This window comes from Scyliorhinus torazame, chromosome 3 (assembly GCF_047496885.1).
Source record: "Scyliorhinus torazame isolate Kashiwa2021f chromosome 3, sScyTor2.1, whole genome shotgun sequence".
Classification (NCBI taxonomy): domain Eukaryota; kingdom Metazoa; phylum Chordata; class Chondrichthyes; order Carcharhiniformes; family Scyliorhinidae; genus Scyliorhinus; species Scyliorhinus torazame.
In genome coordinates this window covers 336,229,337-336,245,099 of record NC_092709.1, presented here as the reverse complement: position 1 = coordinate 336,245,099, position 15,763 = coordinate 336,229,337, and the positions used below count along the sequence as shown (strand labels likewise).

Sequence of the window (15,763 nt, the reverse complement as noted above, 5' to 3'; positions counted from 1 at the left end):
GACCCAGTTGAGTATCTGGCCAGTGCCAATGCCCCAGGATGCTGAGGATGTTGGATACGGCGATGCCAATGGGGAAATGGTTAGACTCACTTGTTGGGGAAAGGTGGAGACACCATAAATATACAAGTTATTTCTTTATAGAAAGAAAAGTGAGCTGACCGGCTGGGAGTTCTATAGCTCACAGAACAGTATCAAGTCAAAGTAGATTGTGTGGCTTGCAGCCATTTAATATACAGTGTCTGCATCACTACAGTGCAAATATAAAGAACGATTGAGTCGCGTTTAAACAAAAGAGGTATATTTGTTAAAATAATTCTTAGCGCTGTGCGTAGGTCATTTTTAATACAGGACAACAAAATGTGGAGGCGGAGGGAGTTTGCGCACTAGTCCTGTTGCTTGGTAATGTGACATCACATTCTACCAGGCTGGCCGTGGCACCCTGAGCGTCGCATTGAGGTTGGCAAAGCTTCTTCTGTCTTGGGAAAGTGTGCGGTCAGCTCTGCGAGTGAGGTGCAACTCGCTTGTTCTTTGGTGGCGGAGGGGGCGGCGGGGACTTGAGAGTCTTGCTGTCGTCTGGTGTCGCCGGGCAGGCAGCCTGTTCGGAAGGAAACACAGAAGAAAAAGGTGAACCAGAGTAGCTGAGGTGAGTGAGTCACGGTGGCAGCAGGCGAGACGGATCATGGAGGCAAAGTGCTGCCTGTGCCGCAAATCTGTTCCAGGCAGGCCTCTGGGCCTATAGGATAATAGCATAGGTGTCCTGCCCCCCCCGCTCCCCTCCCCACCCACCCCCATCCGCACCGGCATCTCCTGAATCTGTTCCAGGCAGGCCTCTGAGCCTATAGGATAAATGTCCGTCCGTGTCCCCCCCCCACCCCCCCCAACAGCCCCCCCCCCCCTGCATCCCCCCTCCCGCATCTCCTGAATCTGTTCCAGGCAGGCCTCTGGGCCTATAGGATAGATGTCCGTCCGTCCGTGTGCCGCCCCCCCCCCCAAAACCCCCACCCCCTCCCCGCCACCCCCACCCACACTCGCATCTCCTGAAACTGTTCCAGGCAGCCCTCTGGGCCTATAGGACAGATGTCCGTCTGTCCGTGTCCCCCCCACCCCCCGCACCACCATCTCCTGTCCATTTGGGCGGGGATGCAGACTAATGCCGCCTTGCATGGGAACTTTCTCTCTCACACCCGTCAACAAACTCAGTGGTGATGTGGCTGCATTTTCTATCTAAAGATTGCAGAGAGGACATCTTAATGCTGATGTGCCATGCCATCTCCATGCCAATATCCAATCGAGTGCCTGTTTGTTCCCCGCTCCGGAGTTGTGTGTGGGTGGGTGCGGGGTCAGCTTCAAGGTTGGGAAAGAATGTCTGCTCCTGTTTCTCGCCCCAAAGTGAAAATTCAATCCAACATTTCAGACGGATGAGATTTCATCAGAAATGGCAAAAGGTGAGAGCTGTGACAGGTTTTGAACAAGCATACAGGCAGGATTGGGGCAGGTTATATACCACGATGTGGAGGAGAGCAACTTTTCTGTCTCAGCCATGGTACCTTTTCCACCAATGATGAAAAGCTTACGCCTCTGAAATTCCTTCCCGAAGACTATCTATCCACCTCTCCCTCCTTTTTTACAAATGTATTTATGGGTTGTGGGTGTCACTGGTTGGGCCAGCATTTATTGCCCATCCTCATTGGCCTTCAACCACCAGCGAACAACGCGCCTACAGCTCTGAATTCGGTGAGGCATTCCGATCGCTGTGGTCGGTCAGGGCCACTTCCATATCTTTGACTGTGGCTCCCTGGGCTTCCACTGTGATTATTTTTCCCCAGAGTCGCTCGAATGGGGGGACAAGGCCTCTTCAATTGATTTGTTGAGGGTCTTCCGACAAGATACGTCAGTGCTTCTCAAGTCCTTTCGCCAGGGTGCTCGAAAGCACCTCGGTCGTTGGTGGAGTGGACGGAGCACTAGAACCTGACTTTGGCATTTTACTTGCCGATGAGCTCGGAGAGGCCTCAGGCTGCGAGTTTCTGCTCTCGACTTCTTTTCCCGAACTTTATTGGGCATTGCAGATCTTTATTGCAATAACTATGTGGGTTTTTGGAAGTAAACAATCTGCGGTACAAAGAAAAGGGGCAAAAGGTCCAGTACTCTGGTGGGAGCCACCTCGTGCCCACCTTCTCCTTACATTACGCCAACGGAAGTCTGTTAGACCACGACATGCATGACAAAAAAATGGTGCAGTGTTTTTGTTCAATAACGTAGTTTTGACCCACCTTATTTTGGAACTGCTCCATCGCTGACCCCTGGTGGACAGGAGGGCTCAGCAGAGGATCTCCCTGATCCTGACTGAAACTCTCCAGGAGTGAAGGGTTGATTTTCCTGGGCAATGGGGGAGGCCTGGCACTCTTTATCCGTCCACTAAACCCATTGATTGAAGAAAAGGTCTGACCTGTTGACCACACAGAGAGCCATGAGTTAGAAATGAAGAGTAGCATCGGAATAATGTTGCCACCGGTGTCTTATTATTCCCCTTGACCTCTGGGAATTATTCCCCTTGACCCCTGGGAAAAGCCAAAGCAGAAGGGAAAAAGAAGGTTCCTGAATGGAGGGCCTATTGGAACATGGGTTGCTTCACCATATGTGGCTATTGAGATACATGTCAACTATTGTTTAAAAGGATAAATATTTGAAAATAATTGGTGGCTGGGGGTGGAATAAGTGGAACATAGGAATTGGAGTAGGCCATTTAACCCGTCAAATCTTTCCCCCTATTCAACAAGAACCTAGCTGGTCTGCAGCTGTATTCTTATACTAGCCTTTACCCATATCCCTGAACAGCTTTGTGGGGTTTTGCAACACAGACATAGCCATTGCCTCTCCCTGTTCTGTAATATGTATTATTCTCCGGTAAGCTCTCTTTAATAGATACTGAACCCAGGGAGCGCAATCAAAATGTTGATGCTGAGCTGGGTTGAGGGTGATGTGCAGATCACAAAGGCCGAGACCACTGCCCTTTGTGTGATTCGCCACACTCCGGCGCCTGTTTCGGGTACACAGAGGGAGAATTCAGAATGTCCAATTCACCTAACAGCACGTCTTTCGGGCATTGTGGGAGGAAACCGGAGCACCCGGAGGAAGCCCACGCAGACACGGGGAGAATGTGCAGACTCCACATATACAGAGACGCAAGCCGGGAATCGAACCTGGGACGCTGGCTCTGTGAAGCAACAGTGCTAACCACTCTGCTGCCCACTGAAGGCACAGCCAGCACTGTGGGGTAGTGCAGTAGCCGAAAGCATGAGCTGGGATGCAGAGCTGGCTGTCCGGCTGGGAGATTAGATCCATGTGATCTGCGTCCCACAGCAACACAGTGAGATTAATCAAAAGCAGATGCTTCCAGCCCATTGTAACAGGATATGTGCGCCACCTTGTGGCTCACTCTTGTTCCTGCAGTTCAGAACCTCACAATTTCCTTTCTGCCGTGATTGGCCTTCGTCGAAGACGAACTTAGAGCAAACCAATCATTTCAGGAAGAGCTGAATTCTGTAAAGGGAAGGTTGCAGGTTTGGTTTCTTCTGATTAAAAGACCAGAGAACCCCCTTTCCGTGAGCTGGTCCATTGAGAAACACTTAAACTTGGGGAGGGGAAGTGAATGGTGCAACATTCAAGAAGAATAGGAAGCCAGGTAAAGGTGGAGGGGTAGCACTGTTAATCAAGGGGGGCATTGGTGCAATTATTAGAGCTCACCAAGGGTCGGGGTTCAGAATGTGGAATTGGTTTAGGTGGAGATGCAGGATAGTCAGAGAAAGAAGTCAAAGTGGTCTACAGGCCCCCCAACAGTAACCATAACATAGGACAAAGTATTCAAGAAGAAATATTGGATGCTTGTAATAAAGGGACAGTAATAATCATGGGCAATTTTAATACACATAAACTGATAAAAACAGATTGACAGTTACAACCTGGATCAGGAGTTTATAGAATACTTTCAAGAAAGTTTCTTCGAACTGTCAGAGCAGGTTTTTAAAATAAATTCATTTACGGGATATGGGCGTTGCTGGTTAGGCCAGCATTTATTGCCGATCACTAGTAGCCCTTTCAGAAGGTGGTGGTGAGCTGCCTTCTTGAACCGCTGCAGTCCTTGAGGTGTAGGTACATCCACTGTGCTGTTCAGGAGGGAATTCAATGATGTTGCCCCAGCGACAGTGAAGGAACGGCGATATTTCCAAGTCAGGGTGGTGAGTGACTTGGAGGGGAGCCTCCAGGTGGTGGGGTTCCCAGGTATCTGCTGCTCTTGTCCTTCTAGATGGTAGTGGTTGTGGGTTTGGAAGGTGCTGCCTATGGAACCTTGGTGAATTCCTGCAGTGCATCTTGTAGATGGTACACACGGCTGCCACTATTCATCGGCGGTGAAGCGAGTAAATGTTTGTGGAATGTGGAATGTTATACTAGATTTGGTATTGTGTAATGTGTCAGGATTAATTAATACCCTTTGATGAAGGCACTCCTAGGTAGCAGTGACCCCAATATAATTGAATTTTACATCCAGTGTGAAAGGGAGAAGAGTGGATCTAAGACTGGTGTTTTAAACTGAAATGGAGGCAACTATGTGGGCATGAAAGCTGAGCTACCTGAAATGAACTAGGATGTTGAACTAGGGGACAGGACAGTAGAGAAGTAGTGGCAGACATTTATGGGGATACTTCTGAATACTCAGAATAAGTATATTCCTATGATAAAGAAAAATTCTAATGGTGGTTAACTAAAGAAGTTCGAGAAAACACCAAACTTAAGGAAAAAGAAAAAGATGAGAGGCATGTCAGATGATTGATCAGAATATAAACAACAGAAGAACTAAAAGGTTAATCAGGAGGAAGAAATTTAAAATAAAAATAGAAAATGCTGGAAATACTCAGCAAGTTTGTATTCACTGACTGTGGCTCTGCCTTCAACACCATAATCCCAGCCAAATTCATATTCAAAGTTCCAAAACCTAGGACTTGGCTCCTCCCTTTGCAACTAGATCCTTGACTTCCTGACCCATAGACCACAATCAGTAAGAATGAACAACACCTCCTCCACAATAGTCCACAATGCCGGGAAGTCGCAAGGCTGCGTACTTAGTCTCCTACTATACTCCTTGTACACACACAACTGTGTGGCACAATTTGGTCCCAATTCCATCTATACGTTTGCTGATGACATGACCGTAGTGGGTCAGATCTCAAAACAACGATGAGTAAGAGTGTAGGCAGAAGATAGAGAATCTAGCGGAGGGCAGGGTGCGCTGCTTCCGCCACTGCAAAACACGTCATGGGCATGTACATAGGGCAGGGTGGAATATCCCGTCCAGAGAGTATGCATAAATGGGTCTTTTTTGATTGGCAGAATGTGACATTTGGAGCCCTGCTGGGGTTTGTGCAGGGGCCTCAAATATTTTCAACTTATATCAATGACTTCGAAAAAGGGAGCTAAATGGTAGCTAAATTTGCAGATGACACAAAGATAGTTTGGAAAATATGTCGTGAAAAAGACGGTGCAGGAGGATGTGGTTATGTTGAATCAGAGTGCAAAAATGTGGCAGGGTACAGGAATGAGATAGAGAATCTGGTGAACTGGTGCGACGACAATAATCTCTCCCTCAATGTCAACAAAACGAAGGAGATTGTCATCGACTTCAGGAAGCATAGTGGAGAACATGCCCCTGTCTACATCAATGGGAACGAAGTAGAAAGGGTCGAGAGCTTCAAGTTTTTAGGTGTCCAGATCACCAACAGCCTGTCCTGGACCCCCATGCCGACACTATAGTTAAGAAAGCCCACCAACGACTCTACTTTCTCAGAAGACTAAGGAAATTTGGCATGTCAACTACGACTCTCACCAACTTCTACAGATGCATCATAGAAAGCATTCTTTCTGGTTGTATCGCAGCTTGGTATGGAGCCTGCTCTGACCATGACCGCAGGAAACTACAAAAGGTCGTGAATGTAGCCCAGTCCATCACGCAAACCAGCCTCCCAACCATTGACTCTATCTATAATCCCCGCTGTCTCAGAAAGGCAGCCAGCATAATTAAGGACCCCACGCACCCCGGACATACTCTCTTCCACTTTCTTCCATCAGGAAGAAGGGGCGGGATTCTCCGCAATCGGCGCAATGTCTGCCAACCGGCGCCAAAAACGGCGTGAATCAGTCCGGCATCGCGCCGCCCCAAAGCTGCGGAATCCTCCGCATCTTGAGGGGCTGAGCCCTAACCTTGAGGGGCTAGGCCCGCGCCGGACTGATTTCCGCCCCGCCAGCTGGCGGGAAAGGCCTTTGGTGCCCCGCCAGCTGGCGCGAAACTGACTTTGCCGTGCGGCTCATGCGCAGGAGCGTCAGCGGCCGCTCACGGCATCCCCGCGCATGTGCAGAGGAGGTGGTCTCTTCCGCCTTCGCCATAGTAGAGACCATGGTGAAGGCGGAAGGAAAAGAGTGCCCCCACGGCACAGGCCCGCTCGCGGATCGGTGGGCCCCGATCGCGGGCCAGGCCACCGTGGGGGCACCCCCCGGGGCCAGATCGCCCCGTACCCCCCCCAGGACCCCGGAGCCCGCCCGTGCCGCCTTGTCCCGCCAGTAAGAGAGGTGGTTTGATTCTCGCCGGCGGGACAGGCATTCCAGCTGCGGGACTTCGGCCCATCGCGGGCCGGAGAATCGCCGGGGGGGGGGGGGGCCCGCCAACCGGCGCGACGCGATTCCCACTCCCGCCGAATATCCGGTGCCGGAGAATTCGGCAACCGGCGGGGGCGGGACTCACGCCAGCCCCCGGCGATTCTCCGACCCGGCGGGGGGTCGGAGAATCCCGCCCAAGATACCAAAGTTTGAGGTCATGTACCAACCGACTCGAGAACAGATTCTTCCCTACTGCCATCAGACTTTTGAATGAACCTACCTCGTGTTAAATTGATCTTTTCTCTGCACCTTGCTATAACGGTAACATTATATTCTGCAGTCTCTCCGTCCTTCCCTATGTACGGTATGCATTGTTTGTACAGCATGCAAGGAACAATACGTTTCACTGTATACTAATACATGTGACAATAATAAATCAAATCAAAAAAAGATGGAGTATAATGTTGGAAAATGTGAAGTTGTTCACTTTTGCAGGAAGTTTGAAAAAGCAGAGCATTACTGGACGGAAAATTACTGCAGAATCCCGAGGTATAGAGGAATCTAGGATGCTCACAGTGCATGAGTCACATAACGTTAGTATGCAGGTACAGCAAGTAATTGAGAAGGCTGGCAGCACGGTGGCGCAGTGGATCAGCCCTGCTGCCTGATGGCGCCGAGGTCCCAGGTTCGATCCCGGCTCTGGGTCACTGTCTGAGTGGAGTTTGCACGTTCTCCCCGTGTTTGCGTGGGTTTCGCCCTCACTACCCAAAGGTGGATTGGCCACGCTAAATTTCCCCAATAATTGGAAAAAAACAAATTGGGTCGTCTAAATTTAAAAAAAAAAGTAATTAAGAAGGCTAATGGAATGTGATCCTTTATTACGATAGGAATTGAGCATAAAAGTAAGAATGTTATCCTTCAGTTACACAGAGACCACATCCCGAATAATGTGTGCTGTTTTGGTCTCCGTATTTAAGGAAGACAGTAAATGTATTGGAGGTGGTTCAGAGAAGGTTTACTAGATTGGTACCTGGAATGAACGGGTTGTCATCAGAGGAAGGGTTGTACAGACTGCGCTTGTTTCAGCTGGAGTTTAGAAGAGTGAGGGTTGTCTTGATTAAAGTATAAAAGATCCTGAACGTTCTTGACAAGGTGGTTGTGGAAAGGAGTGGGTGAGCCCAGAACTAGGTGGCACTAGGTGGCACTGTTTTAGAATTCGGAGTCGCCCTTTTTAGGATAGACATTAGGCGAATTTTTTATCTCAGAGGTTTGCGACACTTTGGAACGCTGCCTCAGAAGGCAGTAGAGGAAGGGTCATTGAATATTTTTTGCGGGGGAGAGTTTGATAGATTCTTTCTTGGCAAGGGAATCAAAGGTTATCGGGCGGTGGGAGGGCTAAATGGGAATGTGGAATTTGAAACACAAGCATATCAGACATTGAGTGGGGGAGTAGGCTCAGGCCTCAAGGAGCCAAATGGCCTACCCCTGCTCCTATTTTGTACACTCGTCTGTGCTGAGAGTTAGGTATGAGAGGTTGCCACATGTCTCCCAGATTGAGGAACAGAAGAGCTGGGAGGTGAGGAAAGAGAAGAAGGAACAGCACGTAAAGCTGCTATGGTGCAAACGCCAGCCCCCACCTGATAGACTTGGACTGCGTTCTTTGGCAGGCTGCTCTGGATCGGGATGACTTTCCACCATTCTTGTGTCACTCACCAGCTGTGACAACCGAGAAGGCTCCTAGAAACAGATAGGAATTGACATGATCAAAATATCATCATGAGAAGTAATCAACTCAACTGAGCGTCATTGTAAAGATCCCCGGCCTTTTCAGCTTCAGATATTCTCCATCATGCATTCGTAGAAGCTGGATCTTACATTCCCTCACTGGTGTGTTTGAAGGCAGGATGGGAGGCTTGTAAAATGCAGCCTGTGTCCTGGCTGCCACCTACTCGCCCATCCCCACCCTGCCTAATCGCCCTCTTGCAGGCGATTCATGTCATCCTCACAGTTTACCAGTCTCCAAAGTTGGTATCATTGGTAAAGTTTGAAATTTTACTCCGTATTCCAATATTTAAGTCATTTATACATACCACAAAAAGCAACCCTGACCCTGGGGGAACACAACTCTTTACCATCCTGCAGTCTGAGAAATAATCATTTAGCATAGCCCACTGTTTTCCTTCCATTTTGTACAACCCTGTGCTGGCTTACACACACATACCCAGGCACCCACATAGACATATGCACATTGTAAAGATACACACACATGCAAAGAAAGGGCAAAAAAAATCACTATGATTCAACATGCAGGTCTGAAGATGGAGACACACAATCGGATTGATTTGTGGGGAGTTAAAAGAGACTGGAAGAGTTGCCTAGCTTGGGCTAGGGGGATGATTCTCCAGGAAAAGAAAACCTCATTGTGAAAAACGGTTCTAAGATTGCAAGTTATCAGGAGAAACCCTCAAGAGCTAATTACTTTATATTGATTCTGGGAAAGTTGTATGTCTATGTAAAGCATAGTGTAAAGCACCCTTATCCAAATGGCCAGATTGTGGCCCGCATTCTTTTGAATGCGGGCCATCGCATCACCAAACATCGGTGGACATACAATAAAGTCCACTGAATAGACTCAGATTTGAAAAATGCTGCTTTTTGCTCGTCTAGTCACAAGCTGGTTTGTCCCTGCATTTACCGCTGATTGGATGAGCAGTAAGCAGTGGAATGTCAGTACTCAGCCTCCAGAGCTCGGAGCATGGGGGTCAGACTGGGTTCAGGCAGTTTGTGTGTATGTGTGTGCCTGGCTCACTGTCAGTCTCATGGTTCTCATTCACCTTCACCCTGTACCCCCCCCCCCCCCCCCCCCCCCACCGACACACACCAACACACACTCCTACCGACTCTCAGAGTGGGTAAGAATGAGTGAGTGAGCACCCTGAGTCTGGAAATGAACCGGATGCACACACTCTCACACTCATTTTTATTCATTATTCTTTTTTTTTAAATGATCAATTTATTGCTTTGACCCAACAACTTGCTTCTTTTCATGCCTCTGCAATTTTTAAAAACATGCATACTTACTGCTGTCCCAAACTTTGTCTTCCTGAAATGTGCCCTTCAGCCCCATGAGTGAGACACACATTGAAATGTGGACGTTCACATGAAAAGGTGGGACAAGCCTGGTGTAAAGTATACCTGTGAAGTGTGTTTTTCTAGCTGGGCTAAGAATAAAAAGAGGGGTATTCCATTCTGTTGTTGCAAGTTTAATTATAGTTTAAGTTAGTGTTTAGTCAGAAGTGCTTGTGGTCATTTGTTACTGTAAATGTTTTAAAATGTGAAATCTTGATGTGTCATTCTTGGAGCTATTATCTGGAAGTTTGAATTTCTTTTTAAGTATTTGAGGTCCTCATGTGAGTTGTAATAACCTGATAAGGATGGTACTTTGTACACTTGCCTGTGCACCTAAAATCTTTTCGTGGCATAATCTGGGTTCATTTCCTTGTGCATTCCTGCTGTGAATGGCTGTTCTGCAGCTTGTTAAGCAGCGGTTAGTGAAGAACACTCAAACTCTCTTCAGGACTTCTCTTCCTGTGTGTGTCACGTTCAATCTACCTGTGTTGAGATGATTGTGAGAGTTGGCAGAGGGGCAGTGGGGAGTTGCGTGGCACAGGTCGGGCAGAGCCACGCAACAATCTCAACCCAGATTGCACCCATCCAGGGCGCGTCAGTACGTTTGAGACTCCGGGCAGATGGGACTTGGTGGGAGGGCGAGTAGCAGAGGAGGCCTGAAGAGTTCCGAGGTCATGGAACCTTGAATCCCAGCGCCAATATCTTGTCCGAGGGCGAGTTTTGGCCTCGGGTGTGAGGGGTTGGGGGGCGGGGGGTGGGGGTGGGGGTGGGGGTGGGGGGGGGGCTCAGGGTGTGTTCTGAGTGTGACTGATGGAAATAGATGCATTGGATTCTAAATTCTCTGTTAGATGTCGGAGGGGGTGGATGGAGAAGAAGGAAACATATCCAACGTTGGGGGAAGATGTAAAGTTCAAGAACTTACCCTTTGGTCATTAACAGGAAAAAGAAAATTTCCTCAAACAAGTTTATGACAAATAGGGAAGAGAGGGAACCGATTGCCGCATGGGAAGGTAAAATGTGTTCTCTCACCTCATCGACATCAGGAGGAGGGGTGGGAGCGGACACAGATGATTTTCTGGAGGCAAACAGCCCGCTGATCCTGTTCTCCCTCCTGGTGAGCCTCTTCTCCTCGATCTCTTTCATCCCACTGTCCGGAGGTTTCTCCTGGGAGCGGGAGATTTGTTTCTTTGGCAATGGTGGCTCCGCACTATCACCAACAACAAAACATTGCATTTAGGTATCACCTTTTCGTAATCTCTGGCTATGTCAAAGTGCTGCATAACCAATAACATGCTTCTCCGAAGTCACTGAAGTACTCACTGTAGTCTCTAGCATAGTGGTATTATCACTGGACTATTAATCCAGTGAGCAAGTGTAATGCTCTGGGGACCCGGCTTCGAATCCTACCACGGCTGATGGTGAAATTGACAGTCTAATGAAGACCATGAAACTATTGTCGATTGTTGCAAATAACCACCTTGTTGGAAGGAAATAAGCCACCTTTACCTGGTCTGGCCTACATGTGACTGCAGACTCTGAAATGCTCTCTGAAGTGGTCCAGCAAACCACTCAGTTCAAGGGTAGTTGGAGATGGGCAATAAATGCTGGCCCATAACACCCACATTCCCTGAACGAATAGAAATGAAAGGCAATGTGGCAGCTAATTAGCACACGGCTTTAGGATAATCTATTTTTTAGTAATGGTTGTTTTTCCTCTTTCAAGGGTGGTGGGCATCATTGGTCAGGGCAGCGTTTATAGGCCTTCTCTAATTGCCCTTCGATGCTGGTAGTGATCTGCCTTCTTGAATCACTGCAGTCTGTGTGGTGTAAGTAAACCCTCAGTGCTGTTATAGGGAGATAGTTGCAGGATTTTGACTCAGTGACTGAGAAGGAACGGTCATATATTTCCAAGTCAGGACTGTGAGTGGCTTGGAGGGAAACTTGCAGGTGGTGATGTTCCTATGTTTCTGTTCCCCTTGTCCTGCTAGGCGGTAGAGGTTGCGGGTTCGGAAGGTGTTGACAGAGGAGCTTTGGCGAGTGGCTGCAGTGTATATAGTAGATGGTACACACTTATGCCACTGTGCATCTATGGGGGAGGGAGTGATGAATAGGCTGTCGATCTTGTGGGGCTGCTTTGTCCTGGATGATGTTGAGCTTCCTGTGTGTTGTTGGAGCTGTACTCATCCGGGCAAATGGAGAGTATTCCATCAGACTCCTGATTGTGCCTAGTAGACGGTGGAGAAGCTTTGGCCAGTCAGGAGGTGAGTTATATAATCATAATAATCTCTATTATTGTCACAGGTAGGCTTACATTAACACCTCAATGAAGTTACTGTGAAAATCCCTTAGTTGCCACACTCTGGCACCTGTTCGGGTACACTGAGAGAGAATTCAGAAAGTCCAATTCACCTAACAACACGTCTTTCGGGACTTGTGGGAGGAAACGGAGCACCCGGAGGAAACCCACGCAGACACGGGGAGAACGTGCAGGCTCCGCACAGACAGTGACTCAAGCGGGAATCGACCCCAGAACCCTGGCGCAGTGAAGCAACAGAACTAACCACTATGCTATCATGCCGCAGGATTCCCAGCCTCTAACTTGCTCTTATAGCAACAATATTTATATGGCTGAACCAGTTAGTTTCTGGTAAATGATAACCCCGATGATGTTGATGGTGAGGAATGCAGCGATGGTGATACCATTGAGTTCCCGTATTTTGCCGCAATGACAAGGAATGGTAATATATGTGTGCATGTTTACGGGTTTAGCTTCTGACTGAGCGCGCTACTTGCTGCTAGATATTATCCATCACTAAGGGGGGCCCAAGCCATAGAGCACTACATCAACGCAGCTGAACACTACCCTCCAAAAGCACCTCTTTGTCCACGGAACACTTTGGTTTGTGCCGAGGATGGGAAAGTTGGTGAATAAATAACAATTCCTTCTTGACGTACCTGTCCACAGAAACCCTGGATGTTTCTTTGTCAGAGCTCGCGGAACTCAAGGAACTCGAGGAGATCACCGACAGTGGCCGAAAAGACCGGATCATGGAGCGAGGACGGCTTCCCCCACCTCCTCCTCCCCCTCCTCCTCCTCCTCGTCTTTCTTCAAAAAATGACTGGAAAATAATGCCACATCCAAGAGTGTTTATTTGATCGGAATGTGCAGGACCTCACTCTCAAGGGTTAAAATTGAGAATCTCACTCAAAGAAGCCACAAGCACGTAAAACTGTTATCAATATACAAGGTGTACAGACTCTGGAGCAAGGCTGATACTGTCAGGAAAGAGCATTACAGATTTCCCAACTATCTATGGGCATATTGAACTTTTTAAGAAAGACCTGTGCTTTTTAAAGAAATATATGTAAATATGCCGACCCTGTTAAGTGACCACTTTCTGGAAAATTCCTGTGTGGATTATACTGGCAGATCTGTCCTTAAAACATCTACCACCCTGAGCGGTGTCAAAGCTCTCTTCAAACAGCGAGACTTGAAAGAAAAGTATGGAAAATGCAAAAGGCTGGGCTTCAATCTCTTGTGTTTGTGGAGATAATAGATTGTCTCCTGTACATCTCATCAGGAACCCAAAGACCCATCTCCTGTGATTTATATCTCAGAATGTGTAGAAAAGGTTCTGAGATGAAGGAAAACAGACAGTGGATGAAAGACATGCCTCCCAAGAATACACAGAGGAAATGGGTTAAAAACTGGCTCAGTGACAGTGACAGAAGAAAGACGGACAGGATCTATCTCTCTCACTTTCTCTCTTGCTGGAGGCAAGTTAACGAGCAAGCAGCAAGCAGAAAGAAAGAAGACAGCGTCTTCAGTTAACCCTGCAGAGAAAACCAGGTCATCATTTCCTCTGGGACAAATGAACAAGTATCGTCAATGAGCCGCAAATCTGTCAAGGTCACAGCTCTACCGAGATCGCCTTCCTGACAGCCAGACCTCTACACGTCATGGACAAGCCAAAGACTGATTTGTATTTTTGTTTTAAGTTTGTGGTTAAGTAAAGGGTAAGAATGCGCCTGTGCGTGTGTATGTACATTTGTGTGTAAGGGTGGGAAGGCTATGCATGCATGTGTGGGGGGAGACTGCGTGTGTATGCACATTTGTGTGTAAGGGTGGGAAGGCTATGCATGCATGTGTGGGGGGAGACTGTGTGTGTGTGTGCGCTCAGCACTCATACGCGCTGCATGGCGTGACGGCTCATAAGGCCGCGCAGCTCCCCCCCACCCGACCAGAACACCCGACCGCAACACCCGACTGGATGGCTGGCCGTCGCTCAGCCCCGAGGTTCGAGTCACGCGATGTGGAGGCGCTCCTGGACGCGGTGGAGCAGAGGAGGGACGCCCTGTATCCCGGGCACGGCCGCAGAGTTGCCCCACACCACAGCCGGCGTCTGTGGAGGGAAGTGGCAGAGGCCGTCACCGCTGTGGCCCTGACACCACGGACAGGCACCCAGTGCCACAAGAAGGTGAACGACCTCGTCAGAGCAGGCAGGGTGAGCCTCCCCCATATCCCCCCTCCCCATATCCCCCCCTCCCCCCTCCCCCATATCCCCCCTCCCCCATATCCCCTCTCCCCCATATCCCCCCTCCCCATATCCCCCCTCCCCCATATCCCCCCATCCCCCATATCCCCCCTCCCCCATATCCCCCTTCCCCCATATCCCCCCTCCCCCATATCCCCCCTCCTCCATATCCCCCCCTCCCACATATTCCCCCTCCCCCATATCCCCCCTCCCCCATATCCCCTCCTCCCCCATATCCCCCATATCCCCCCTCCCCCATATCCCCCATACCCCCCCTCCCCCATATCCCCCCTCCCCCATATCCCCAAGTGAATCCAGCCCTAACCTTAACCTCTGCAATGCACGCGCAACCGATGGCGTGCATTCATATACCTGCCTAACACTGTTGCCTTTTACCCCTGCCACCACCCCCCCCCCCCCCCAGGAGAAGCGCGCACACAACAATAGGGAGCATGTGAGGACTGGAGGAGGGCCCGCTGATGAGAGGCCACTGACCGTACACGAGGAAAGGGCCCTGGAACTGGCTGGCGGACCTGAGGACCGGGAGGTTGCTGATGCAGAGGTCGGGGGCCCACGAGCAAGTGAGCCACCAACAGCCCGTCCCCATATCCCCCCTCCCCTATATCCCCCTCCCCCGTATCACCTGATCACTGCCTGATGTCTAACCATGCATGCTTCATTGTGTATCGCAGGACCAAACGTCCAGGCACCCATCCCCGCAGATGCACACCGCCCGCAGGATGCCCCTCGGAGACCACAGGAGACGGAGAGACCCGCACCCTCCAGCATGCGACGCCCGCAGGATGCCCCTCGGAGACCACGGGAGACGGAGAGACCCGGACCCTCCAGCATGCGACGCCCGCAGGATGCCCCTCGGAGACCACGGGAGACGGAGAGACCCGGACCCTCCAGCATGCGACACCCGCAGGATGCCCCTCGCACACCACGGGAGACGGAGAGACCTGGAGCAACAGGGAGACGACACCCCCGTTACGTGCGGGAGCGATCACCCAGCGATGAGGGGGGTAGCCACAGGCCCCCGTCACATCCGAGCCAGGACACCACTACCCAGGACACCACTATCCAGGACACCCCTACCCGGGACACCACTACCCGGGACAGCACTACCCGGGACAGCACTACCCAGGACACCCCTACCCGGGACAGCACTACCCGGGACAGCACTACCCGGGACAGCACTACCCAGGACACCCCTACCCGGGAAGACGAAATACCGGACAGTGACTCAGAATGGATGGGTGGAGACGAACCCCCACCCCAACGTGCCATGGAGTCAGAGTGGGACGAAGAGCACGACACAACGCCACTGCTGTCACCAACACCCTCCACCATCGCAGAAACACTCACCACGGTTGGGCACTTTAGTGATGAGGCGTCTGGTACACTCACTGGTGCGCACAACACAGCCGTCCCGGTACAGCAGGTGGAGGTAG

At 50.0% G+C, this 15,763-nt stretch overlaps 1 protein-coding gene across 1 annotated transcript in view; it reads right to left on the bottom strand.

Moving 5' to 3' along the window:
* Window positions 1-201: 201 nt before the first annotated feature.
* LOC140409300 (dedicator of cytokinesis protein 2-like) overlaps window positions 202-15,763 on the bottom strand; it is a 1,572,852-nt gene continuing 1,557,290 nt past the window's right edge. The window contains exons 48-52 of the mRNA XM_072497681.1: window positions 12,730-12,893; window positions 10,804-10,981; window positions 8,283-8,382; window positions 2,271-2,446; window positions 202-595 (exon numbers count right to left, since the gene is read on the bottom strand). Coding sequence (XP_072353782.1) covers window positions 494-595; window positions 2,271-2,446; window positions 8,283-8,382; window positions 10,804-10,981; window positions 12,730-12,893 — 720 coding nt within the window. The 3' untranslated portion in view covers window positions 202-493. The remainder of the gene's footprint in view (window positions 596-2,270; window positions 2,447-8,282; window positions 8,383-10,803; window positions 10,982-12,729; window positions 12,894-15,763) is intronic.